Source organism: Phoca vitulina, unplaced genomic scaffold (assembly GCF_004348235.1).
Source record: "Phoca vitulina isolate PV1807 unplaced genomic scaffold, GSC_HSeal_1.0 scaffold31, whole genome shotgun sequence".
NCBI lineage: Eukaryota > Metazoa > Chordata > Mammalia > Carnivora > Phocidae > Phoca > Phoca vitulina.
The window spans coordinates 23,361,839-23,387,292 of NW_022589734.1; the positions used below are offsets into that span (position 1 = coordinate 23,361,839).

Consider the following 25,454-nt stretch of genomic DNA (forward strand, 5'->3'; position numbering starts at 1 on the left):
TACCAACTGTCCAAATATAATGTGGATCTGCTTATTTGCTTTCTCTTCTGTTCCATTGGTCCAATTGGCTAGGCTTGCTGCAAAACTATGCTATCTTTATGGCTTATAATAACTCCTGATATTTTTTTTAAAGATTTTATTTATTTATTTGACAGAGAGACACACAGCGAGAGAGGGAACACAGCAGGGGGAGTGAGAGAGGGAGAAGCAGGCTTCCCGCCGAGCAGGGAGCCCCATGCGGGGCTCGATCCAGGACCCTGGGATCATGACCTGAGCTGAAGGCAGATGCTTAACAACTGAGCCACCCAGGCGCCCCAAGTCCTGATATTTTTGTGAGGCATGTCCTAACATATTTTTCTTTTTTTAAAAAAAAATGGTATTTTGCTCCCCCATAACAACAACAACACAAAGATAGAACAAAGAAATTAAATTGGAAATGAAAAAGGAGAGGCTAATTGAAGATGCTACAGATATTGAAAAGAAAACCAGAGCATGTTATGTACATTACACCAATACATTTGAAAACCAATAAAGTAAAAAATTCTCTAAATATATAACTAAGTAATCGGACTTAGCAAGTGATTTTTTTAAGAATTTTGTTATCTAGTTATTGCTGATAATGTATATAAATGCAATAGATCTTATATTTACTGTGTCCAGAAACTTAAACTCTCCTTGATTTTGTTTGCTAACATTTAGTTTTAGAATTTTTGTGTTAAGGTAATTTGCTTTTGTTGTTGTTGTTGCTGTTGGCCTTTCCAGATTTTGTTATGTAAAAGTTATGCTAGCTTCTGAAAGATTTGGTACTAGATCAAAATTATACTTCTTTAAATGTTTGGTTAAAACTCGCCAGTGAAATCACCAGGGAAGTCATTTGGGTCTTGTTAGTCATTTTTTGTTTTAATCAGATTTGGGAAGTTATATATTTCAGCAATATGCCCATTTCCTTCTTTTTCAAGTCCGCTGGCATAAAGTCTTATCTTCTAAAGGTCTGGATATGTGGTACTGCCCGTCTTCTCCATTTCTGCTATTGTTCCTTTATGCTACATTCTTTCACTCCTCATTAATTTCACCAGAGTTTTGTTAACTTTATAAATCTTTTCAAAAGACCAACTTTTGGCTTTATTAATCATCTCTATGGTATGCTTTATCACCTTGTCATTTATTTCTGCTGTTTTACAAAAATGACCTTTCCTGTTATTTTCTTGAGTTTGCTTTTTTTCCCCCCAACTTCCGAAGATGGAAGTTTATTATTTTTTAGCTTTTCCGTATCGATCCATTAGCAGAGGTCAGAAAACTATGGCTGAAAAACCTGAAATAAATATTTCACTATAAAGTCTATAAAGCATTGAGTACCGACAGTCCTTCTTTTATACAGTGTGTGAAATATAACATGGGAGGGCAGGGGGAAGAAGAGAGGCATTTTGGTGCAGGGAGCAGGCCCCGCCCCGCAGGCCCCGCCCCGCAGGCCCCGAGGAGTCCACCGCAGCATCCACGGCTAGGTACCTGGCAGGACACGGCGTCACTCCACAGAGCCAACGGTGTCCTGGTGTTGGCATCTCTGCCTTCACAAGCAATAGATACCTCGGGAAAAGGCACCAAAAGGAGTTAGAGCAGGGCAGGAAGGACATACATAAACTGTGCTGCTTAAAGACCTCATGCCCTAGGAGCTCCTAGAAATAACAGGAGGGAACGTTCAGAAGCACAGAGGGTTATGGGATGCACCTGCACTTTTCACGGGAAGCAAGAACTTACTAATTTTGACCAACTCTACCGCCTGGCCCGATATGGCCTGGGAAAATACAGGGCTTTGAGTCATGAGAGCAAGTGAGTCGAGTATCAGCAAAAAATCAATAGAATCTAGTCACGCTGAAAAAGACGAGTTAATAACTATTTTAAATACCAGTTTGTTTGTTTTAAGGTAAGAAACAACTCTGCATTACAGTTCCATCCAGAGATGCTGAGATTTACAGGACTGTTTCTTCACCAACCTGCCACTCCTGGAGATCCCATTCTAAGGGGTAGGGTTAATGAGATTCTTTGACCAATAAGCCCACTTGTAAACTACAAAAATTCTCAGAGGGATTCATCAATGCTCCATGCCTTCTGGAGGCATTTAACTAGCCACCTGGAGAATTCCCATCTCTAGACAATTATTTCACAATAAGGACAAAAAAATTGCCTGAGGTTTCCAGCTACAGTTAAATTCATTGGACTCGACATCCTTGTAGCTGCTGCAAGTCATCGGTTAGGCACAAAACTTTGCTCTTGAAGGACTGCTCATTTCCTACACTAGATAGCATATAGATGTGGCCAAAAATCATCTATTCCAGAGGACAGAGAATCTGACCTCCAAAATCGACCCCCCTCAATATTTGTTAGTGACAACAGACTTTTATTACAAGAGACAAATTTCTTCATTTGCTGAGATATTTTATGTTTTAAAATGCATACACATTGTTGGGGCTCCTGGGTGGCTCAGTCTGTTAAGCAACCGCCTTCTGCTTGGGTGGTGATCTCGGGGTCCTGGGATCAAGCCCTGCATCGCATTGGGCTCTCTGCTCAGCAGGGAGTCTGCTTATCCCTCTCCCGCTGCCCCTCCCCACCACTCATGCTCTCTCTATCTCAAATAAATAAAAATAAAATCTTTAAAATGCATACACATTGCAATGCTTTCATCAAATGACTTAAATCTTAGTTCAGTAAAGATTTGCATCTATGTAACCTGGGTGGCCTCAAAATTGATCTTAACTTGGTTCACTCAAAGTGCCTCTACGCTTCACAGTAGATTAGTCGTGTTCTTCTTGGTACCTGTAACCTTTTGAATCCTGGCTCCAACGCTGAACAGCTGGGTCACCATGGGTCTGTTGCTTAACTTTTCTAAGTTCCCTCATCTATAAAATGAGCTACAGAACCCTAGGATTAAAACATAGTGAATGTATGGTGTTTGGAGAAGTGCCTGCCAAAGAGTTTGCACCGAATAAACACTATCTCTTATTTTTTTAAATAAATTTTTCTTGTGGAGATGAGTGTGGTCGATTGCAGGTATTACATAGAGAGCAACTGCAGGCTCAGTAGAATGTAAGAGAGCAGGGAGAAGACAGCCTTGCCTGAGGTTTAGTCTTGAGGTCAGTTGCCTCATTGCCTGAAAGAGGCCCTGCTGGTGCTCAGCCCAGGTGCTCTTGGATCCCTGGGACCCTGGATGTGTCCTACCCCTGCCTTCTTTGTGCCACACTGGAGACTCTCCTCTACAGGTGGCCTTGAAGCTACTGGAGCTGCATCTTCTGAACCGGCAGAGAGCAGAGTGCCTGAGAGTGTCTTTCTCTCCCCAGCTTCCACCTACCTAATCATCCCGCACCTGCCCACTGCCCCGCACCCTATGCCCCCGGGACAAGGGTGTGAAAGCCCAGACCCCTCGCTTTAGGTCAGGTTTCTTCTAAGGCAGAAGGTGTACATCAGAGTTCCCCTGTGGAATCAAGTGGAAGCTGCCCTTGGTGAGATGTTACCCGAAACCACATCATTATCTGGCTTCTTTCCAATTACCCTGGAAGCATTTTCAAACTAAGTCACTGAATACAAACCTATGACCTTACCCATTCTGACTTTCTGACTTCCAGTCCTGGACCTTAGCTGCCTACCTAATGCATCCATCCATCCACCCATCCATCCATCCATCCATTAGCAAATGCTAGCTCAGAATCTATGCTGTACACAGCACTATTTCTCACTTACACAGTGTAGCTAATATTCCGCCCTTCCTCCATCCATCTGCATCTTCTGTTTCTCTATCCTATATTCCACAATACTCAACTGTATACTCAGGAATGAAGGGAGGAAGGGAAAGAAAGAAAAAAAGAAGTAAGGGAAGAAAGGTTTGTTTCCAGCTGAGTTCAAGCAGATCTCGGGGTCACGAGCACACACACCCCGCAGCATCCCCCTCCTCTGACTGGTGGTGAAGCTCTGCAGTCAGGACCAGTGGTGGTCAATTTCCCTTCAGTCGCCAGATAGTTAGGGACCATGGGAACCAGCCCCAAGTGAAAAACATTATGCACCTGAGGCCCTGTTGGCTGTTCTTTGTTAAACTGCTTCTCCTACAGACACAACCAGGATGCTGCCAGGATGGGCCCCATCTATAAACTGGACTTAGAACAGAGAACCCCGGCTCCAGAAAGCACCAATGGGCGGCCTGAGTTGCCTGCCAATATCGACCAAACAGGACGAGTCATTTTTCCCCCTTTCCCTCATTAGCATATTGGACCACAGTGGGAAACTGAGCAGGAACTTTCTATAAGCAGATGTCCCCTCTGCTCCAGGAGATCGGCCTAACCATTATGTTGGTCTCAAGCTATAGCCCCAATAAAGCCTTTTTGTGCCTTTGGTTTGGGGGTCCGGTCTCATTTTTATCACCGTCGGGCCCAAGAACCCACTCCTGTAACATTTTTAAAGGATTTCCCTGGTGTACCATTTCAGAAACTAGGAGACGCCTAGCATTTAATAACTACTGTATGTCCCACAGGTACTGTGTGAGATACTTGATATGTGTTTTAAATCAAAGAACATAGTGGTTAGTGGACTACGGATTACCTGAATTCGGCACTGAATTCTGATTCTGCACAGTGAGCATGGGACTTACCCTCTCGATGCCCACAGTCTTCCTGCCTGTAAAATGGGAGCAACGATAGTACCTATTTAGGGGGGCCTGGGTGGCTCAGTCTGTTAAGTGTCTGCCTTCGGCTCAGGTAGTGATCTCGGGGTCCTGGGATCCAGTCGGCCTCAGGCTCCCTGCTTATCAGGGAGCCTGCTTCTCCCTCTCCCTCTGCCGCTCCCCCTGCTTGTGCTCTCTCTCTCTCATTCTCTCTCAAATAAATAAATAAAATTTAAAAAAAATGATAGTACCTATTTCATAGGTTACAGTGAGGACTAAACAAGATAATACATGTAGAACACTTAGTACAGCTAATTATAAATGCTAGTGCTTCTTCTATTTTGAAAAAATTCCTCATATTTTCGGGTCACCTGGTGGTTCAGTGGTTAAGTGTCTGCCTTCAGGTCATGATATTAAGGTCCTGGGATCGAGTCCCGCGATCAAGCCCCTTGCCTCCCTCTCCCCTCCCCAGTCATGCTGTCTCTCTCTCTCTCTCAAATAAATAAAATCTTTTTAAAAAAATCCTCATATTCCAAGCTACTTTTTTGTGTATGATCATAAGAAGAAAGTATAAATACATGATGGTAATATTCAGAAGCTAACATATTTAGCCTATAATATAATACTATATATTGTAAATACTATGTAATATATAGTATAAGATAATATATTATATATAATATAAATATAGTATAATACTATAATATAATAAAATACTATCTTTTTATATTTTTTTAAAAAACCAGCATCAGCTCAGAGTGATGTATGGAGTTGCTGTGGAGGAATGACCCCTGTTTGCAGAACATTGAGGTGTCCGTGGCATCAGTCCACTGGGGCTGCCATAACAAAGTCCCACAGACTGGGAGGCTTACCAGAAATGTATCGTCTTTCAGTTCTGGAGGCCAGAGGTCCTAGATCAAGGTGTCAGCAGGTGGTTTCTTCTGAAGCCTTTCTTGTGGCTCATCGATGGCTGTTTTCTCTGTCTGTCTTCACATGGTCTTCCTTCTATGCACATCTGTGTCCTAATTTCCTCTTCTTGTAAGGACACCAATCACTGGATTAGGGCCCACCCTAATAACCTCACTTTAACTTAACTACCCCTTTAAAGACCCGGCATCAAATACAGTCACATTCTGGGACAACAGGGTTTAGGACTTCAACATATGAATTTCGAGGGGTACACAATTCAGCTCATAATATTCATTATTTGTAATTATAGCAGTCCCAATTCTAGCCACCTCATTTATTTTACACAATGTTTGTCCTAAAGAGCATCTGGTTTATATTTATTAGTTACACCCATTTACTCCCTTTTTGGGAAAGTGGATAGGTCTACAGCCTTAGAGTGGACTGAAGTTGACTTTACAGCTGGTGGCCAATGAAAAACACTAATCAAATGTTTCAAAAAGCCTTTAATTTTTTAAAAGTTTTTTTAAGATTTTATTTATTTATTTGAGTTATTTATTTATTTGAGAGAGAGAGAGAGCACAAGCAGGGGGAGTGGCAGACAGAGGGAGAAGCAGACTCCCCGCTGAGCAAGGAGCCCAACGTGGGACTCAATCCCAGGACCCTGGGATCATGACCTGAGCTGAAGGGAGATGCTTAACCGACTGAGCCACCCAGGCGTCCCGAGAGAGGGAATCTTAAGCAGACTCCGTGCTGAGCGCCTAGCCCACCTGGGGGTGTGATCCCACCACCCTGAGATCATGGCCTGAGCTGAGATCAAGAGTTGGATGCGTAACCGACTGAGCAACCCAGGCGCCCCTCCGAAAAGCCTTTAACTGATAGTTCAGTTGCATGAGGTACCAGAGAAGGATGTGGCAGGAGTCAGAACTCAAGTGATTACCAGCTCATTCACCCGTTGATTTGTTTCTGTGTATCTGTTGGCATGTTGGTTCACACCCTCTCTGGAGCTTTCTGGATATGATCTGAAACCAGCTGTAGAGAGACATGGAAGGAAGAAGGAGGCCATTCCAGTTTGGCAGGTGACAGTTTTAATAAACAAAGGGAACATTCATGTGAGGTTTGTCTTGTCGGGAGCAAGATGAATGGAAATGGCATCCACCTGCCATATCTTACATGTTTATAAAGAGGCTGTAACTGGGTTCAGCCATGTGTACCATGCAGGTGTTCTCAACACCACATCACCATCTCAAAGCTGTATCCTTGGAGCAGACTCTGGGAGCGGGAAAGGCAAGTGGGACCCACATTCCCAGGACTGAGGAGGGGGTGAAGAGCCTCTGATGCCTGAGTCCAGCTCACAGGTCAATCATGTCTTTTCAATGACCTTCCCCAACATGGCAATATGCATCATTCGTATCACTGATCTCCCTTATTCTTATACACTCTAGTTTCTGGAAACTGAAGGATGAATTACTACACTCTCTTACAGAATACCAGAACCCATGTGAGAATGGATCTGTTATGACCTGTAAGGACTAGAACAAAGAGCTTGGCTTTTTTAAATGATTTCTGCTTAGCGACAGGGCAAGAAGTTGCTAGGCTGACTTTCCTTGCCTGCAGGACTGGAAGGAGGCTGGAAGGAGATGTGATATTGAAACTTTTCTTTGGGGCGCCTGGGTGGCTCAGTCAGTTAAGTGTCGGACTTTTGATTTCGGCTCAGGTCATGATCTCAGGGTCCTGGGATCGAGCCCTGCATCCAGCTCCGCACTCCCCCCAGAGTCTGCTTGTCCATCTCCTCCTGCCCCTTCCCATGCTTGTGCTCTGTCTCTCTCAAAAAAATAAATAAAATCTTAAAAAAGAAAAGAAACTTTTCTTTGAGTAATTCCACTTACGGCACAATTTACTCTCTCTCACAAGGAGTTTGTCATGACACTCTGGTTCTTGGAACAGAAAAGCTATTTAAACAGAGCAATGTCTCCTCCGTGGTGATTTAACAGTCCAGCAATGTGGAGGAAAAAAGCTTTCACAGAAGTAGACAACCTAAGCTCAGAATCCTTTCCACGCTTCAGGGAAGTCTCCATTCCCTTCACTGACAATTAAATTATTTTTGTCACTTAACCGAAGCAAGACTTTCTCTGATTCCAGGTTAATAAAATTGTTACTCATTTTCTTCAGCTTGAGTCTGTGAACTGGCACATACCTTAGGAATGGTTTTACTCTGCCAAACTCAGTTTTGTTTTTCTGTCTCTCAGCTCCAAATTATTTATACGCATAATCATTAAGTGGTGTAAATATCTTATTTACATAAGTCAGAAGTGGCGTTTACCGAAACAAATAAAGCCAAAACTTAATTAGCAGTTACCCCAACTCCCCCGGAAGAATTCAAGGAGCTCTGGGTCAGTGATGGGGTTTGCTGCCACTCCAAGTTTTTATCCGATTTCATTAAAGTGGAAATTAGAGGAATGCACATCCGAGGTTGCTGATTTTTTATTGTTGTTGTTGGTAAACTGTGAGTATCCTTGTATCCTTTCATAATTCAGATTTGGAGCAATAGAACAAAGCAATGAAACTGCATTAAAGCCTGTTCTCCACTCTTCCAAGGGCTTCTTTCCTATTTTCACACGACAGACAGGCTAACTGACCTGAATTCTAGATGACCTCAGCACAAAATTTTCTTTTCTTTCTTTTTTTTTAATTCCAAAATTAAGATCACTATCCTTTAACACCAGCAAGTGTGCTTAGATGCCTCTGTGTCTGGCTCTATCATCATTAAAAGGGGATACTTCTGGCAAAATCTTAGATGCCCAGTTTGGACTACCATTTTTTTAGTCAGTGCTTTGGAAGAGTTTCCTTAATTCACTGACAATTAGTGGGGTAAAACAGTACTCTCTCTTAGTACCTGGGAGAGTTTTTTGTTTTGTTTTGTTTTAAGGTAGAATGTCTTAAGCCTCAGGGGACTGTAATAAATGGAAGACTTTGATGAAAGCAAACTACCCCCTGCTGTGAACAGCCAGGAGAGAAGTTAACTATTACAAGATACCAATTTTGCAGGAAATTATGTCACTGATGCAGAAGTTATTGATTAACTGCCATCCAGTCTCTGGATTAATGGAAAGGGCTGCTTTAGTGAGCTATGATGTTCTGATGTCATTCAAAGTTTGGAAATTCTAGTTTAGAAAATTTGTATCGGTCAACAAAACCATGACTCACATAGGAAGTAGTATTATTGAGGCCAGACACCTTCGTATTTCCTCTTCACATGTATTGATTTCTACCGTAATTATAAACTACAGAAGTTTCAATGATTGCACAATACATTTTTCAGCCCATCGGTTTTATGTCCTATTTGATCATTTCCCAGTGACTTTTTCAGATAGTGCAGTAAAACCATAAGGAGCTGTAGATTTGAAAAGCACTTCTTAAAACATCTATGTGAACAAACGAGAAGGCTTTAAGTCCATTTAAGTTAAAATGCAGTGAAACCTTACCTATTAAAAACCCAGCACACCCTGAACTCTGCCTAACTGATTTTCCCCATGATTAACTCAACAAATGACAAACAAAGAAAAAGTTAACATCAGGGTATTGAGGAGGGCACATTCTGCATGGAGCACTGGGTGTTATGCACAAACAATGAATCATGGAACACTATATCTAAAACTAATGATGTAATGTATGGGGATTAACATAACAATAAAAAAATTAAAAAAAAAAAAAGTTAATATCAGGAATGCATTCAAGCCAGAAGAAATAAGAGAGGAAAGAAGAAACAAACCACCACATTACATTTATTCCAAGATGCCCATTTTTTTTTCGCCATCTTTAAATCTCTGAAATCAGGGTGTGCCTGATTTTCAAGGAAGTCTCCCACTGCCCTTGACCAAGTGGTGTATCGTGTGAGCAAGGAGGAGGGACCTGGCCAAACTGCTCACGTTGCCACCACTTAAGCTCAGCTATGTGCGTGCCTAGTGCCTCACGTAATGAGCTTTATTGACTTTTTAAATGAATTTTTTAAGATTACACCATGATTTAGCATTGAAGCAAAAAAGTTTTAGGAATGTCTTCATCAGCATTGTGCTTACATTTTCCCACTTATGTACAAGAATTTTATACAACAAAACCTAGGTCTAAATAAAATCTGAAAAACAGCTTATAGGTTTTTAAAAACCTATAAGAAAGAGGGGCGCCTGGGTGGCTCAGTTGGTTAAGCATCTGCCTCCGGTTCAGGTCATGATCCCGGGGTCCTGGGATCCAGCCCCCTGTGGGGCTCCCTGGTTATCAAGCCCCCTGCTGGGCTCCCAACTCAGCGGGAACCCTCTGCCCCTCTCCCTCCCTCTGCCCTCCCCCTGCCCCCACAGGTGCTCTTTCTCTCTCTCAAAAAAAAAAAAAAAACCTATAAGAAAGTATTATGTCATCATTTATTTGAAATCCTTTTCTTTGTTAGGGTTACATTAAACAATGGGGCATCTTGTAATCCCAGATATCTTGCTTGGAAGGAGTGTCATTCCAGTCCATGGGCGTCAGTCCTACGGACTTACATGTGCAGCTGAAAGCCCCCCCCCTGCCCCCCCCCCGGCTCTTCCCTTCCCTCTGTCCCTGCGGCTGCCATCATTTCTCCACCCCTAAAATCAGAGAGTCCCCAGGAAAGCGGGAAGCAAAGCCAGCAGCTGCTTCCTCAGGATCCTGCCATCATCAGCCAACTGGGATTATAAGACATTATGGAAATCAGGAGTTCAATCAGGAAGAATTTACCTTTAGAATCATGACCCAGCCCACCAAAGTTTCACTGACTGTCGCAGAAAAGAATAAGAGACACATTCCCAATAAGAAAGGTGGGAGCAAAAGTGGCATCTAACCAACAACCCATCGGCTAAATTTGGAACCCACTCCCTGCACTTTCTCGAAAGCTTAAATGATGCCCTCCTGGATTATAATTTGGATCATAAGAGACTTTTCCTTAGGGGCGCCTGGGTGGCTCAGATGGTTAAGTGTCTGCCTTCGGCTCAGGTCATGATCCCAGGATCCTGGGATCGAGTCCCGCATCGGGCTCCCTGCTCAGTGGGGAGCCTGCTTCTCCCTCTGCCTCTCTCTCTCTCTCTCTCTTACAAATAAATAAATAAAATCTTAAAAAAAAAAGAGAGACTTTTCCTTAGGCATTTAGGGCTACATTAGAAATGTATGGATGCATCTCTCAGTTTTAAAACTTCCCTTCCTACGTCTGGTAAACTGTGGAAGGCCTAGAACATTTCCAACCCTCCCTGAAAAGTGAAATTCCATTCTTCTCACGTTATCCTAGATGATTCATAGCCGAATATGGTTTGCCATCATGCTGGGAAAGGGGATAGAAGAAGAGTGGCAAATCCTATGATAAGCTGGGCTTTTAGAAGACTAGAATGGTAATATTTAATAATAGAACACACGTCAGACATGTCATTACTCTATTTAATTCTGTCTCTCCCAATCTGAAATACTTGAAAGTAATTTTTCATCAGATTTGCTGTATCGTGTTCTTGGCTGTTATCTGGAGCCAATTCAAGCATATTACAGTATGACGGGCATGTACGTTTATTTTTTAAAGCATAGAAGTGTAACACTTACGAGGCCCACTATCTTCACAAGCCAAAACGTAAACGTTTGACAGAAGCTAACTCTTTATAAAAAGAGAAAAAAAGAAACAAAAACCCTGGCTCCGATTTAACACCTTGTCAATACACGTGCGGATCGTGCATAAAGGTGGAGGCTGCTTCAGTTACTCGAGGTCTGCACAAAACCACGTGCTCTCTTCAAAGTCGAAGATGTTAGTTCTAACGCTTTTATTCTGAGAAATTCTTTAAAACAGCTGGGTGGTGCATCAATCTTTCGTGTACAATGCTACCTTGCCATACTGATTTTGAAAATTATAACTGAAAAAGATAAATGCAATGGCAGGTGGGCATGACCTTCGATTTAGAAGACTGGAGATGGAGTTAGTGTCCTGAGGTATAATCCAGTTGTGATGATTAATTTCACGTGCCGACTTGATGGAGACAGAGCACCCAGATGGAACAGTATTTCTGGGTGTCTGTGAGGGTGTTTCCAGATGAAATTAGCATTCGAATCAATACACTCAGTGAACTGTTGTCCCCAGCAGGGGTGGGCATCACTTCATCTGCTGGGGGCCTGATTAGAAAAAAAAAAAAGAAAGAAAGAAAAGCAGAGGAATTCACCACTTAGTTCTTTCTGCATCACTGCTTGACCTGGGATGTCAGCTCTCATTTTCTCCTGTTTTCAGACTGGCACTTAAAGCATGGGTTCCCCTGGTTCTCAGGCCTCAGACTCAAGACTGAATCACATCACGGGCTTTCCTGAGTCTGCAGTTTGCAGAGGGCAGATGGGCAGATTATGGGACTTCTCAGCCATTATCACTGGGTGGGCCAATTCCTCCTAATAAATCTCCTTTTCTCCTATTGGTTCTGTTTCTCTGGAAAATCCTGACTAATATACTAACTGTGCTTCTGATTCTTAGGTTAGGAATTCCCTGCATCACTTCACTCTGAAAGCACTTATTAAAATAGTCAATAAATAAGGGCGCCTGGGTGGTTCATTGGTTAAGCATCTGCCTTAGGTCATGATCCCAGGGCTTCCTGCTCAGGGGGAAGCCCCCTTCTCCCTCTCCCACTCCCCCTGCTTGTGTTCCCTCTCTCGCTGTCTCTCTCTGTGTGTCAAATAAATAAAAATAAAATCTTTAAAAATAAATAAATAAAATAAAATAGTCTATAAATAATTAAGCAAGCATAGGAATAGTGCTCCCTCCTGTGGCCAAAGTCCCAGAAAGTTTTCAAACGTGGGAAAGCTCTCACCTGCAAACCCCAGGTGGATCACAACAGAGCCAGACCCCAGAGAAGCCAACAGGTGCTGTATGTAAAGAGGATCGTGACTTTAAAGGCTGGGCTTGTGGTTTTGGGTCATGGACACAAGGAAACCAGGACACGTGTGTAAGTCATAAAACAAAAATAAAATTTAACTCAGTGCTGGAGTCTGGTAACATTAGATTTGGACATCTTAATGTCTACTATGTGTGAAGAAAATGTCTATCAACATTTAAAAGGATAGATCTTCTAAAAGGAAAAAATGTTCTTGAGGTTTGTGGATTCTTCTCCTTATTATAAAATACAGTGGTTCTCAGTCAGAAGTGATTTTGTTCCCCAGGAAAGAGTGGCAATGTCTGGAGATCTGTTTGGTTGTCACAACTCAGGGAAGGGGTGCCGCTGGGACCTAGTGGGTAGAGGTCAGGGATGCTGCTAAACATTCCACGATGCACAGGACAGCCCTTCTCCCTAACAACGAATTATCTGGTCCAAAAATGTCAATAGAGCTGGGGTTGAAAAACTCTAATATTAGAATATTCTCTAATCCTTTTAATTCATATGTATATAAACCTTCAGCTTGTACAAAGAATTTATTCAGTGCAAAACCAAATACATTTTGCCAAATTTCCAGCAATAAAGTCAGAAACTCAGAAAGGATGCTTCTTACGAACTTAGTCCCATGTCTGACTACATTCTTTTGGATTATATATTGTCTTATAACTTGATATGCTTACAATATCTAGCCATTCTTTTCCAAAACAGAAAACGTATTTGATGTTTTGGTTGACATCCTCCATGAGATATAAATTTAGATATTCTTGTCCCTTGGAGAAATACTAGAAGGGTGAAGTTGTTTAAATTGACTCCAGGTGGGTCTGAAATGTTTTCATTAGAAAAACATGCCTGCTAGCAACAGGTGCATTGCAAGCAGGAGAGAGGAGAGAGAAAAATCTACTGCAACATAGTCACCCCCTCTGGCAACCAAGGAAAAGCAAGTCTTCTAGGACCAGAATCCCCAGCCTGGGATGCCTGAGGCTCTAGGACAATAAGGAGAGTCTGAAAACTATCTTCAACATCTTAGAAATGATCTAATAATAATTGACCATTTATGTATGAGAAGCTGTATTAGACTCTCTAAAATGAAAAACTCCCACATGCAGACATTTACTATATACAAGTTCATTTCACCTGATGTAATATTGTAGGAATTTCTAGATCTCTTGTGGGGGGGATCCTTTGTGGTTAAATGAAAAGTTGCAAACCACTGGCTCAGGAAACCTAACAGTCAGATGAGTGAATATGGGTAAACCCATAATACAATGTTGCACCGATCTTTTCCTCCAGCTTAGTACTTGCAGTGCTTAGTACATACTTGGTATGTAACAGTAAATGTAGTAAATATTCTGGCTGAAGCCAGAACTTTAAAAAGGAGTAAAACTTCCTCAGCTTCAGGGTGTCTGGGTGGCTCAGTCAGGTAAGCATCTGCCTGCAGCTCAGGTCATGATCCCAGGGTCCTGGGATCAAGCCCCGTATCCGGCTCCCCGCTCAGCGGGAAGTTTGCTTCTCCCTCTATCCCTACGCCCACTCATGTCTCTCACTCTAATAAATAAATACAATCTTAAAAAAACAAAACACTTCCTTAGCTTCAGAATGATAGTGACAGCAGTAAGAAAGCCCCAGGGGGAACAGTGGAAAGACAGTGGACCAGACTTCTAAACCCATTTCAGAGAACCCTTCTCCCACACCACCCCTGAGGATCTGCCTTTGTTTTTTCTAAGGAGGCATGAGGGTTGTTTTCTTATGGAACTTAACGAAAACTCAAGCTCTGGTAACTTCTAGTCCCCTTGCCTTCACTACCCTCCCACCAGAGTCAAAAGCAGTATGCTCTGGGGGTGACGCCATTATTTTATTTGGGGTTCCTACCACTTGGGCTAGTACATGCTGGAACAGACCAAGGGCCCACCCCCTCAGTCTCTTGGCGAGCTCCTCCTCCATCCTCCGGTGCTGATTGGTGTCCCCTGGATACAGTGATCTGGACCCTCCTCCCCCTCTCATACCCTCCCCAGGCAACCTCCTGCACACTCACAGCCCCACTTATGATCTACATGCCCAAACTCCCACAGTTACCTGTCTAGCCTAGACTCCCTTCCCCGCTGCAGAGCAATGCATCTGGAGATGTACTCAAACTCAAATTCAACAGGTCCCAGGTCGAAAATAGAATTCCCAATCTTTCCTCTAAACTCTTCTTCCTCCAGCTTTCCCTGACTCAGTACGTAGCACCATCATTCACCATCTTGCTTCTCCCAGAATCATGGTTTCATCTTTACTTTCTGTTATTGAATGACTTGTGTCCCCAAAGTTGTATTTTGAAGCCCTGACCCCCAGTACCTCAGAATGTAACTATATTTGGAGACAGGCCCTTTAAGGAGGTAATTAAATAAAAATGAGGTCAGGAGGGCGGGTCCTGATGCAAACAGGTGTCCTTACAAGAAGAGGAGATGAGGACGCACAGAGAAAGACCAGGGATGAGCACGTACAGAAAATGTCCATGCGGGGGCACAGGGGGAAGGTCATTTTCTGCAAGCCCAGGACAGAGGTCTCAGGAGAAACCAAACTTGCCAGCACCTTGATCCTGGGCTTCTAGACTCCAGCACTGTCAGAAAACAAATGTCTGTGGTTTAAGCCACCCAGTCTGTGAAATTTTGTTACGGCGGCCCTCGCCGACTAGTGTGCCTTCTCCTTCTTACCCACCACCACGTCCTACCACCCTACTGCCATCTATCTCTCCGGTCTTCCCTCTCCATAACCTCTGTCCCTGCCCTCACCCAGCAGCCCATCAAGTCTTGTAAAGATGCCTGCAGAAGCCTCCCAGTGGTCTTCCTGCTTCCACTGTTCCCCAAAGACAGTCCAGGGTGGTCATTTAAAAATGAAAGTGGAGGGGAGCCTGGGTGGCTCAGTTGGTTAAGCATCTGACTCTTGATTTTGGCTCAGGTCATGATCTCAGGGTCATGGATCAAGCCCCACATCAGGCTCCAAGCTAGGCATGGAGCCTACTAAATCCATCCATCCATCCATCCATCCATCCATCCATCCATCCATCCATCCATTCATCCATCCATCCATATGAAAATGGAATCCTTCCCCTTGTTTAAAACCCTTTGATAGTTTCCCCATTTCTCAAAGAATGAAATCAAAACTCTTTAACTTGTCTAAAGCCCAGTTCTCGCCTGCCACTCTGGCCTCCCCTAGACCCACTCGAACACCATGTTCCAGACAAGGCCATCTCTGGCAGTTCTTCCAATGGCCAAATAACACTGGTCTTCCCACCCATTTTTTTACCTCGTTGGGCATTTTTCTTAGTCCCTCACTGGCATGTTGCTAATGCTTATGCATCCCAGTCTCAACTGAAGTGTCATTTCCTGAGAAAGGCTGTCCCTGACCTCCCTGTATGGAAGATTTAAAAAAGCTTCCAGAAAGAGGGTAAGTGGAGTGCTTGCCACTCACCTCAAGTCTAGTGAGAGGAACTTTTTAAGATCCCTCCAAGGGCTTAAAAACGCCCCAGGCTCATACCTAAGCAGGGGATAGATAGGAGCTCTATGCCAGGGAAGTAACTGTGTTCCCTCTAATGCGGCAGATGTGACAGTGGGAAAAATCAGTCTGGTTGTTTTTTAAAGGATCCTGCCCAAAAGAGCAGCATGTGGGGAAGAGAGAAACCTGGTCATTTGAGGCAAGAGGCAGAATCTGTAAATGATCAGGAGGGTCACTGTTCATATCAAAAAAATGGCAACCAGATAGGCTTGGGGGGAGGGGTAGGTCTTCCAGAGAACCCTGGACCAGCCCACAAAGAGGTCAGCTTTAAAACCTGCCCTGCCTATAGAGAACATGATGCCATCTTTTGGTAAAAATATTCCATTCATTCTTACTTGGCTTCACTGCCCCCAGCAAAGTCGGAAATGGCAGCCACAGAGTAAGAAATGGAGTGGGAAGGGATTGGGGGAGTTGTCTGGGATCCTTATCCACACGAAAAATTCTTCTTTGCCTCCAAGCTCAACAAGAAGAGAGGAATCAAGTCTTTTCTTTGAATTAGTATTGCAGCGGTGATGAGTATGCAGGGTCTGACACTGCAAATTATTGAATTGAAAATAGTGTATGGAGTGGACATTTTCAGTTACTGAATTGATGCCGGAGCTAACATAGGACTGAGAGACCAGGAAAGTCATGGAACCTACCCAAGTTTTTTAAGAGGCCAGAGAAGGACTAGCCCCACTCAGCAGGTTTGGAGGAACAAAAATAAAGTGGCTTCTATGATTACACCCCATGAATGCCATGTGTTCCGAGTACTAGTCATAGTGGTTTCAGATCGTAAGTTACATAATCTGGGCTAGGTAGAGAAGGGAGAAAAGTTGGCAAGGGTCTGATGGGAGAATATAATTGTTGTGGGTATAAAGCCTCCAGGAGGTTAGGGTCAGAGAGTGTATTATTGGTATAAGATTTCAGACACGAAATAGTTCTGGGTGAGAACACAGTCCAGTGTGTGAGGCTGGGTCAAGGTAACTGACATGCTTTGGAGCTCCAGAGCTAAGGAAAGAGATTAAAGAACCTGAAGGCTAAATTGTTATACAGGTGCAGAAATCTTCTGGGATCCTGTCATGGCTTGGGCCATGGAAGATGACAATCAGATCCCATTCCCTACCACTCTAAGGAAATTGCTCCTATTATGTTCACCAGGAAACTCCAAAGTGTCACTTCCAACATAGGCAATTCTCATTTCTCATCTTACGTGTCAGTAGCGTTTGACATAATTGAGCACTTCCTCATTCCTGAAATACTTTCTTCACTTCGCTTCAAGGATTCTACCCTCTGATTTTATTCCTCCTTCCTGGCCACCCCTTTTCATATTCTTCCATTGGATCCATCTCTTGTCCTTAACCATTAAATGCTAGAGGATCTAGAGTTCAATCATAAGAACTTTTCTCTTTGCTGTCTCACTTCCTAAGAGATCTTACCCTGCCCTATGGCTTTAAATACCTCTCTATAGCCCCCAATATATATGTCTTGCACCAATGTCTCCCCCAAACTCGACTGCTTACTTGATATCCCTGCTTAGATATCTATTTAATAGAGCTTTCAAATTCAGCATGTCCAGAAACAAATGCCATCCCACAACATGATCTCCAACTAAACTTCTTCCATTCTAAAATTCCCTCTCAGTAGATGGCACCATGATTGCCCAGTTATTTAGGCAAAATATTTTGGAGTCAACTTCTATGCCTCTTTACATACATCACTCTTGCAAATCTTGTCAACTCAGTCTTCAATATATAGCAGCAAGCTCACCCTGTCTCCCCTTCTCCATCACCTACCTTGGCACACACCATCATCACTATCTCTCTGTCTCTACACTTATCTCTCTGTAATCTCTTCCCCACGCAGCCAGAATGACCCATTTAAACATACATCAGATCATTACCTCTCTGTTCATTGAAGTCCCCCCATGGCTCCTACCCTTCCCAGATTAAATTCCAAATCCTTGACATGAATTGCAAGGTGATGTGTCTGGCCATGTCCCAGAGCTTTTCTAAGACTTTGCAAGGATATGTTAAACAGAGCTGTCTCATTGAGCTGGGGTCAATTTTTTTAAAAAGAATTATCATGCTGTCTCAAAGAAAGGTCTCTGAAGGCATGTTTTTGGAAGCTTCAACACTGAAGCTGTTAATAAAATGAAAAATCTACCAGGTACGTTCTTTCCAGATTTTAATGCTTGATGTTTTCCTTTGCCCTCAATGCTAAAGTTAAACATCCTCTCTTCTGTGCTGGCTTCCTAATTCAGCTTCATTCTCAATACCCTACAGAAAAAAAAAAAAAAGAAAGAAAGAAAAGAAAAGAAAGCTCTCTGTTGTGTTTCCTTAGCTGTGTTTATACACAGTGACTGAATGGCAATCTGTGAAACTCATGTCTGTCTTCTATTACTACTGTAGAAGGGACAAGTCTATTAACTCTCTTAAAGATATGCATATATACTGTATTTAATCACTTCTAAAACCCACCCTTTTTCGTATTTTAAAGACTGAAATTGGGATAAGTCTTGAAATGATATAATTAGAAAGCATAATTTTTTTTTCTTGGTGGTACATAAAGTAATGATTCCTTGAAATTGACACTATCTTACAGTTGATTAAATACAGGGTGTAAATCTTGTGGGTTTACGTTCCTCAATCTTCACACGCAGTAGTACATCATTCCATAGGACAGTTAATTATTTCTGCTACAATAAATTTAAATATAAATTGAGTTACGAATGGGCATAACTTCCTCACTTCCAAATATACGCATTTTATCCTATGTATGAAAGTGCTCCAGAAACTGCAAAGCATTATACACAAGCCGGGTATTTCTTCACACGCCTAGTTACCTAGAACAATAACCCTTTACGCTCCGGGCTAACCTCTCCAAGGGCGCAAGGATTTGGGTTCGACAGCTCGCGCCGCGCAGGTAAACGCGCCCCGCCCACCGGCCCAAGCCCGCCCCCCGCACTTTCCAGGTACGAGACGCGACCTCCCATTGGCAACCGGACGCAAGGAGCGCACCCCAAAGGCATCTTCCGAGCATGCGCGGGAGAGGAGACGCAGGCGCGGCACGGCCCGCGCATGCTCAGTACGGAGCGGTCTCACCTCAAGCACCCGCGCGGGGTCGCGTCGCTGTCGCCGCCGCCGGGCCAGCCACCGCGCGGCATGAAGGGCTGGGGTGTTGCTGCCCCCTCCCGCTCGCTGCAACGCCATGGAATGCCTGCGGAGCCTGAGCCGGCTCCTGCCCCGGCGCACGCTGTGTACTCTGGCCCAGGGCCTGACCCCCGGGGCGCGCCCCGTTGCCGCCTGCCGCCGCGCGGCCCAACTCCTCGGGCAGAGCCGGGCCGCGCCGCTGTGCGAGCCCCGCCGGCCCCGCGTGGCAGGTACTGCGCTCCCCGCCCCGCAGCCCAGGACGCCGGTCTGGGGTGTCCCCAGGGCCCAGACCCGGCCGCCCGACCCGACCCGACCCGGCGTGGCCGTACCTGCCCCGCGCTCCGCGCAAGCCTCGGCGCCGGGTCCGCCCTTGGGGCGCGCGTCCGGGAGTCCCGGCGGCCCCCCGTGCGGACCAGCCTGTGCGCCGTGACGCTCTGGGGTCCCCACGCCCCTCGCTGCGGGTCTCCCCGCTGGAGCGCCCTGGTGGGAAGGGTTTTTTGGGTGGTTTTTTAGTGAGAGTGTCGCCCTTATCTAAGTATTTCTCTTCCCAGCCTTCTTCCCTTTGGACATTGATAACATTTTTCCAGGTGTTCAAGTAAGGAATGGGGACGCACCTGTAGATGAGGCTGAAAACTTCGGGATTTCATAGTAAGAGCGGCTCCTGAGAAAGATCTGTTCTTCAAGCAGGTGTAACAAGCCGCAGGGTCGGTAGTGGGGAGGAGGAGGAATCGGAGTTACTTATTTTTTCACCAAATGATAAAGCAAATGTTAACATTTTCACAAATGTGAGAATGTAGGTGCTAATATTGCTCAGAAACAAGCGACAGGAAATGTGTGGCTCTCAAAAGGATCGCGCTGTTCTCACGTTTTCCCAGTTCTGTACTCAGAATCCTTCTGCGGTAACTCTCCACCCCCACACTCACCAGAGTCTGAATTGGGCTGCACCCCGTATTCCCTCCTTTAATAATGCTTGGGAACCCAGTTTCAGCCCATCTGCTGTTTTAGGACAAAACACTGAGATTCAGAATCTCAGTGGAAACGTTTTATCTAACTTGTGGCTGGTTAGCAAAATGCTGATTTATGGCTCTTTTACCTTTATTCCTCTGAGCCTTCTGTAAAAGGGAAACAACAAACCTCAGATGCTAACAAATTACATGAGACGCTATATGTAATGGGAAGGAGTAAGATCAGAAATGAGAATATTTCTGCATGTTCTGTGGAGTCAACATGATTACTTTGGAAGCAGAAAATAATTGGTAATATCTTTACACTTTCTGCCCATTCCTTTTATGTCTAGTATTTTGAATGGTGTCCTTTGTCAGTCATTAAATTTACGTGGTTACACTTCAGAACTCATTTCGACTCAATCTAATCACGTTTTAAATAGACTTATTTTCAAATAAAGATTTTTCTTCATTCCAGTTCACTGGGGCCTGCGTTCCAGTTCAAGGGCTTATTTCATAAGTATTCACTAGTAAAGTATGTGGAAAAGTTAATATGGAAGTAAAATCTAGGTTTCATAATTTATACATCAAATAATCCTGATATTGGAATGCTGAAACTGGTGGTATTGAGGATCTATGTTTTCTGAAATATATTTACCAGTATAATTTTCATGAAGAGCCTTTTTAAATTATGCAAAAAAAGGTGAACATTTTAATCTCAGAACACTGTTACATATTTGTTCATTTGACTTTGAGGTACCAGTAATAATTAGAATAAAGGCGGTTGCAATCCATAAATTATTCTAGTACCTCACCTAAGCCGTTACTTTTAAAAAACATTCCCTGCCAAATCTAACATAATCCCCTACAGATGTTAACGTTAGCAAGTAAGAGTGTTTCTTCTTTTTCTTCTAGGAAAAAGTTTCCAAAAAATAGTAAAATAGTCAGAAGACCACATAATATGAGAGTTATCTTGTAGCTGTATGTTAATACCTATTGTATGATCACAGAGAATTCTCTGATTTATTCTTCAGGTGAAATGCGCCGGTTCCGAACTTCTGATGCCTCTCAAGCTACTTTAGCCAGTGTAGCGCCAGTGTTTACTGTGGTGAGTATGGACGTTCGATAAACTTACACAGAGTACTTCCCATACTTACTAAGTTAACTGAGTTAGACTGGTTGGCCAAGGTAATAACTTATTTTTTGTTTTATAGTGAATCATTATACTTCTAAGTCCTCTTGTCTTTGTGTTTTTTAGCTAGTGACCTGAGTGCCAGCTAGATTTACTTAACAGCACCCTTGGAACTTTGCTATTGACTGTGGAAGTCTTCTTTTAATCCTAGAACTGGTTGTTCGAATCACAGTTCAGCACTTCCTACTCAAGATTTCCCTGTGAATCCATGTGGAAGTCCTTGAAGGCTGTTAGCTGTAGGTGCTTGATCCTGTGCTATGCAACGTGATATATGCAGAAGCATTTTGAAGGCAGCGAAGTGTAATATTTAAGAGTGCATGCTTTGAAGGTTCATGATCTCTGCAGCTTTCTCTGAAAAGATTCAGGAGAAAATGAAATAATAAGAAATAATGTGTATCCCACCCACATATCTCGAAAGAGAAAAATTAGGCCATCGGGGCAAAATGTTAGCAAAAGATGACTAGGTGAAAGTCACATGGGAATTGGTTGTAAGATATTCTTGCAACTTTTTTGTAGAGCTTTAATTTTTTTTTTAGAAAAAGTTGAATTAAAAAAAGTAATGTGGTTGTTCTGAACTAGCATTCCTAAATTCAGATCTCAGCTCTGCTCTTAGTATTAACTTGGTGGACTCTGACAGGGTATGATAACATCTTTATGCCTTTGTTTTCTCATCTATAAACTGGGGGTTATAGTACCTACCTTATAGAACTGTTGTGAGGTTTGAATTACGACTGTATATAAAACCCTCACACATGTAAGCATTCAATATATATTAGTCATTATCATCATTATTTAGGCTTATTAACATAACTTTTCTTTATAAACTATGCAAACAAAATAACCCCCAGAATTACGTATGAAAGTTAATACTGTTATTCAATGTTCTAGAACATTTGGCCAGTTTGGTTAAGAATAAATTCAGATACTAAATATTGAAAGAAGGTCCTTTGCAGGTGAAATCATTGTGTCCCAAGAACACTTAAGAAAATTAGTTGATACTATTTGAAATGAGAGCTTGCTAATCAGCTCACTCTAGATGATGTTACTTTACAAGATAAACATTTAAAAAAATCAGTTTGTATGATTTTTATCAGAAAATATCTCATTAAAGGAAAACAGTAAAGATAAATATTAAGATGCAAAAATACTCCTGTATTAAGTTGAAAATGGAGGAGAGACTGCAGAAAAGTGTAACACGAATATATTGAGTAGGAAAAGTCTGGGAGAACATTCAATAAAATATTGGCATGCTTTTCTCTAAAATTTGTCTTATTCCATGTGATTTATTTTATTTTACTTTATTTCAAATTTTCTGTAGCAGATATATTATTTGTGAAATAAATTTGAAGAAAGCTAGTCTATATTACACAAAATAGTTTCTTTTGATGTAAATTTGCCCTTGAACACTGATGGCTTATGGTACTCACATTGCTCTTATCTTTGCTTGTGAAGAGCAAGCTAAAATATACACTGTGAGATTTTATTCTCTTGCTGTTAACAGAGCATGCATTTCCGTGGTAAGAACCCAGCACTTGTACCTTCAGGTGGACCTTACAGTCTTTCTGAACATGCGTATTTAGTAGTAATTAGTACATTCCAGCACATATTCACACTTGACAAGTATTCAATACTTGTGGACAAGTATTTCAGAAAAATGTTTCCTCTGCTTTATAGGAAGTAAGTATATTTTCTGCATCATGTCCTCTCTTCAAACTATCAGAAGAGGCCTTTTCTGTAAATCTTTGTTGATTCTACAACACTCACCAGAGAGACTCCATAGCCTCCAGTAGATACTTAGATTCGCAAGATAAGCCACATGTGGTCTCACTCAGTTCAGAAAGATAAAGGATAGGAAACGCACAAGGGCAGCATCAGGTGTTTCCTCTTCCAGAGAAGTCCTTGCAGCCATCCAGCGGCTTCTCTGGACCCTGTGTGACAGCAGGTGCAAGGAGTTGATGTTCTTAAAGGTGGGTGCGAGTTCCACCTTAGCTTAGAAGCCCCATACCTTTTAGTGCTGGTATCTCTTGTAACCATCTCCAAAGCCTATGCAGCATTCCTGCAGGGAACACGGCCAGTTATAAGAGCCACGCCACTGAAGGAGAAGCAGGGGGATGGCTTCCCACCAGGCATCCGTAATTCGTTTATGGTCTTCCTGGCCCTAAGCAATCTACCAGGCATTGAGCGTTTTTACCATAAGCAATGTTGCTTAGTAACACAACTGATACTCTTATCAGATTTCCAGGGGAGCCAAGACAGAAAGTTAATCAAAGGTCACATTTGTCCTAGCAGAGGAGAAAGGGATTCTTTTAACCCTTAACTCAACTGAATTTAACCTAAAGAAGCAGTTACGGCTTATCTGTGCACTGCCGTATTTGCTATCATAATACCATATGGTATAATACTGTAAAGAGCTTAGTCGTTTGGGAGAAAATAATATTTTGTTTGTATTATCTCTCTTCAGACAAAATTTGACAAAGAGGGAAATGTTACTTCTTTTGGTGAGTATCTTTCATTTTCTTACAAATCACTTTTTAAATCAGTGTGAGTGAATCTGATGAAAATCAAGAAACTGCAGTGTTCCGAGTAGGATAGTCTTTGTGTGTATGGGTGTATTGAAAGAGATCTATCTTCAGCATTTGTCCATCAGTCCTGATTGGATCTGGCGACACCTGGATTGTGCCTGTTCTCCCAGAACTGGTTTCTGTTTCTTTGTCAGGAGCCGCTCTCTCTAACGATGTTAGAGGAGTTTTCTGAGAGCAGAGGCGGCTGTGCAGCTGGAGCACGTTTTGTCTCTTGAGTCTCCCTTTCCGTGCCCTGCTCCACGTGCACATCTCCTGTTCCACGTTTAAGGCAGACTTACGTAGTACTACCGACATCGCGGTGGCAATGGGGGACGAGACAGGAGGGGCGGGGCACCAGACGGCGCTCTGCTGATGGTCGCTCTTACGGACAATTACTTTATGAAAGGAAACTAAGCATCACTTCACTATCTGACCTCAGATGCAGGCTTCATTCAGATCTCCCGTGTGCTTCCAGCCCCATGATCCTGTTCCTGCTCTTGCCGAGATCCTGGTGGGAAATTTGGGGTATTTTTTGCCCATTATCTCCTTCCAGTGACTGTTCTAATTATAGCGCTGTGTCACAGGTGTGATTGGACACCACAACTATAGATGCCACTTGAACCGTTTCTTGAGTTTCTTCATCCGTTATGCTTTCTCTTAAGTAATAAGGTTAGTTTTCAGTGGGAGAATCTAGTGAGAAAACTATTTTCTCATTTTGTATTAGTCCAGGAACCAAGAAAATTGAATTCACTGTTCACAGATTTAAAATACTGAAGATAGACAACATCAGAAATGTAGTTCCGTATAATCTGTATTTAAAAATAAAAATCCGTTTCTAGAGCTTGGAATTGATACTGTCTTAATTGTGTGTGGCTGTGGATTTTTACACTGGTCCCAAGGGACATCCAAATACAAAGAAATTTTATGAAGTATGGGTAAGATGAAAAAAGAATTATTGGAGTTTGACCAAATTTAGCATATGTTTTTGAGGTAAAAATGGCTGTTAAAAAGACTTATTTTGGCTTGTTTCTGGTAGTAGAAAATGATGGTGGAAAGGGTGCCCTGATACCAAAGGCTTCCATTGATTGGTTTGGCCCACTGTCTTTGTTAAAAATATTTCTTTTATAGAAAAGAAGAAAACTGACTTATATCAAGAATTAGGTCTTCAAGCCAGAGATTTGAGGTTTCAGCATGTGATGAGCATCACAACCAGAAACAATAGGATTATCATGAGAATGGAGGTAAAGGGTTTTATGTCATCTACATTTCTCACTGGAATCTTACAGAAGTTACTTCCTAGCTGTCTTGATCAATATCTAGGTTAAAAGCAATTTTGTAATGAAATGGGTGTGTGAAACATAGGATACTTTATAGTATAACGTGTCATTGTGAGTGGAACTCCTCTTTCATGGATGCTGTACATGAAAGGCATAACTCTGCTCTATTTTATGTAGGAAAAGTTATGACTGCAGTCCCTGTTCTCACTGCTTGAATTTGGTCTCTGGTTTCTGAAATGATAAGAAAAAGAATCTTGACTTATAATAGACATACATGTTCAGTTGTATACATTTACATGTCATTAGAGTATAACTTCAGCTACCAAGAATATATTCTGGTTCTCCAAATAGACCAGGAATATCCC

The 25,454-nt window shown here is 42.7% G+C and overlaps 1 protein-coding gene across 1 annotated transcript in view; it reads left to right on the forward strand.

Annotated features, from left to right (window-relative positions):
• Positions 1-19,173: 19,173 nt before the first annotated feature.
• Positions 19,174-25,454, forward strand: part of MRS2 (magnesium transporter MRS2) — a 34,029-nt gene continuing 27,748 nt past the window's right edge. Inside the window, exons 1-4 of the mRNA XM_032424875.1 lie at positions 19,174-19,345; positions 21,094-21,167; positions 23,713-23,749; positions 24,941-25,053. Coding sequence (XP_032280766.1) covers positions 19,174-19,345; positions 21,094-21,167; positions 23,713-23,749; positions 24,941-25,053 — 396 coding nt within the window. The remainder of the gene's footprint in view (positions 19,346-21,093; positions 21,168-23,712; positions 23,750-24,940; positions 25,054-25,454) is intronic.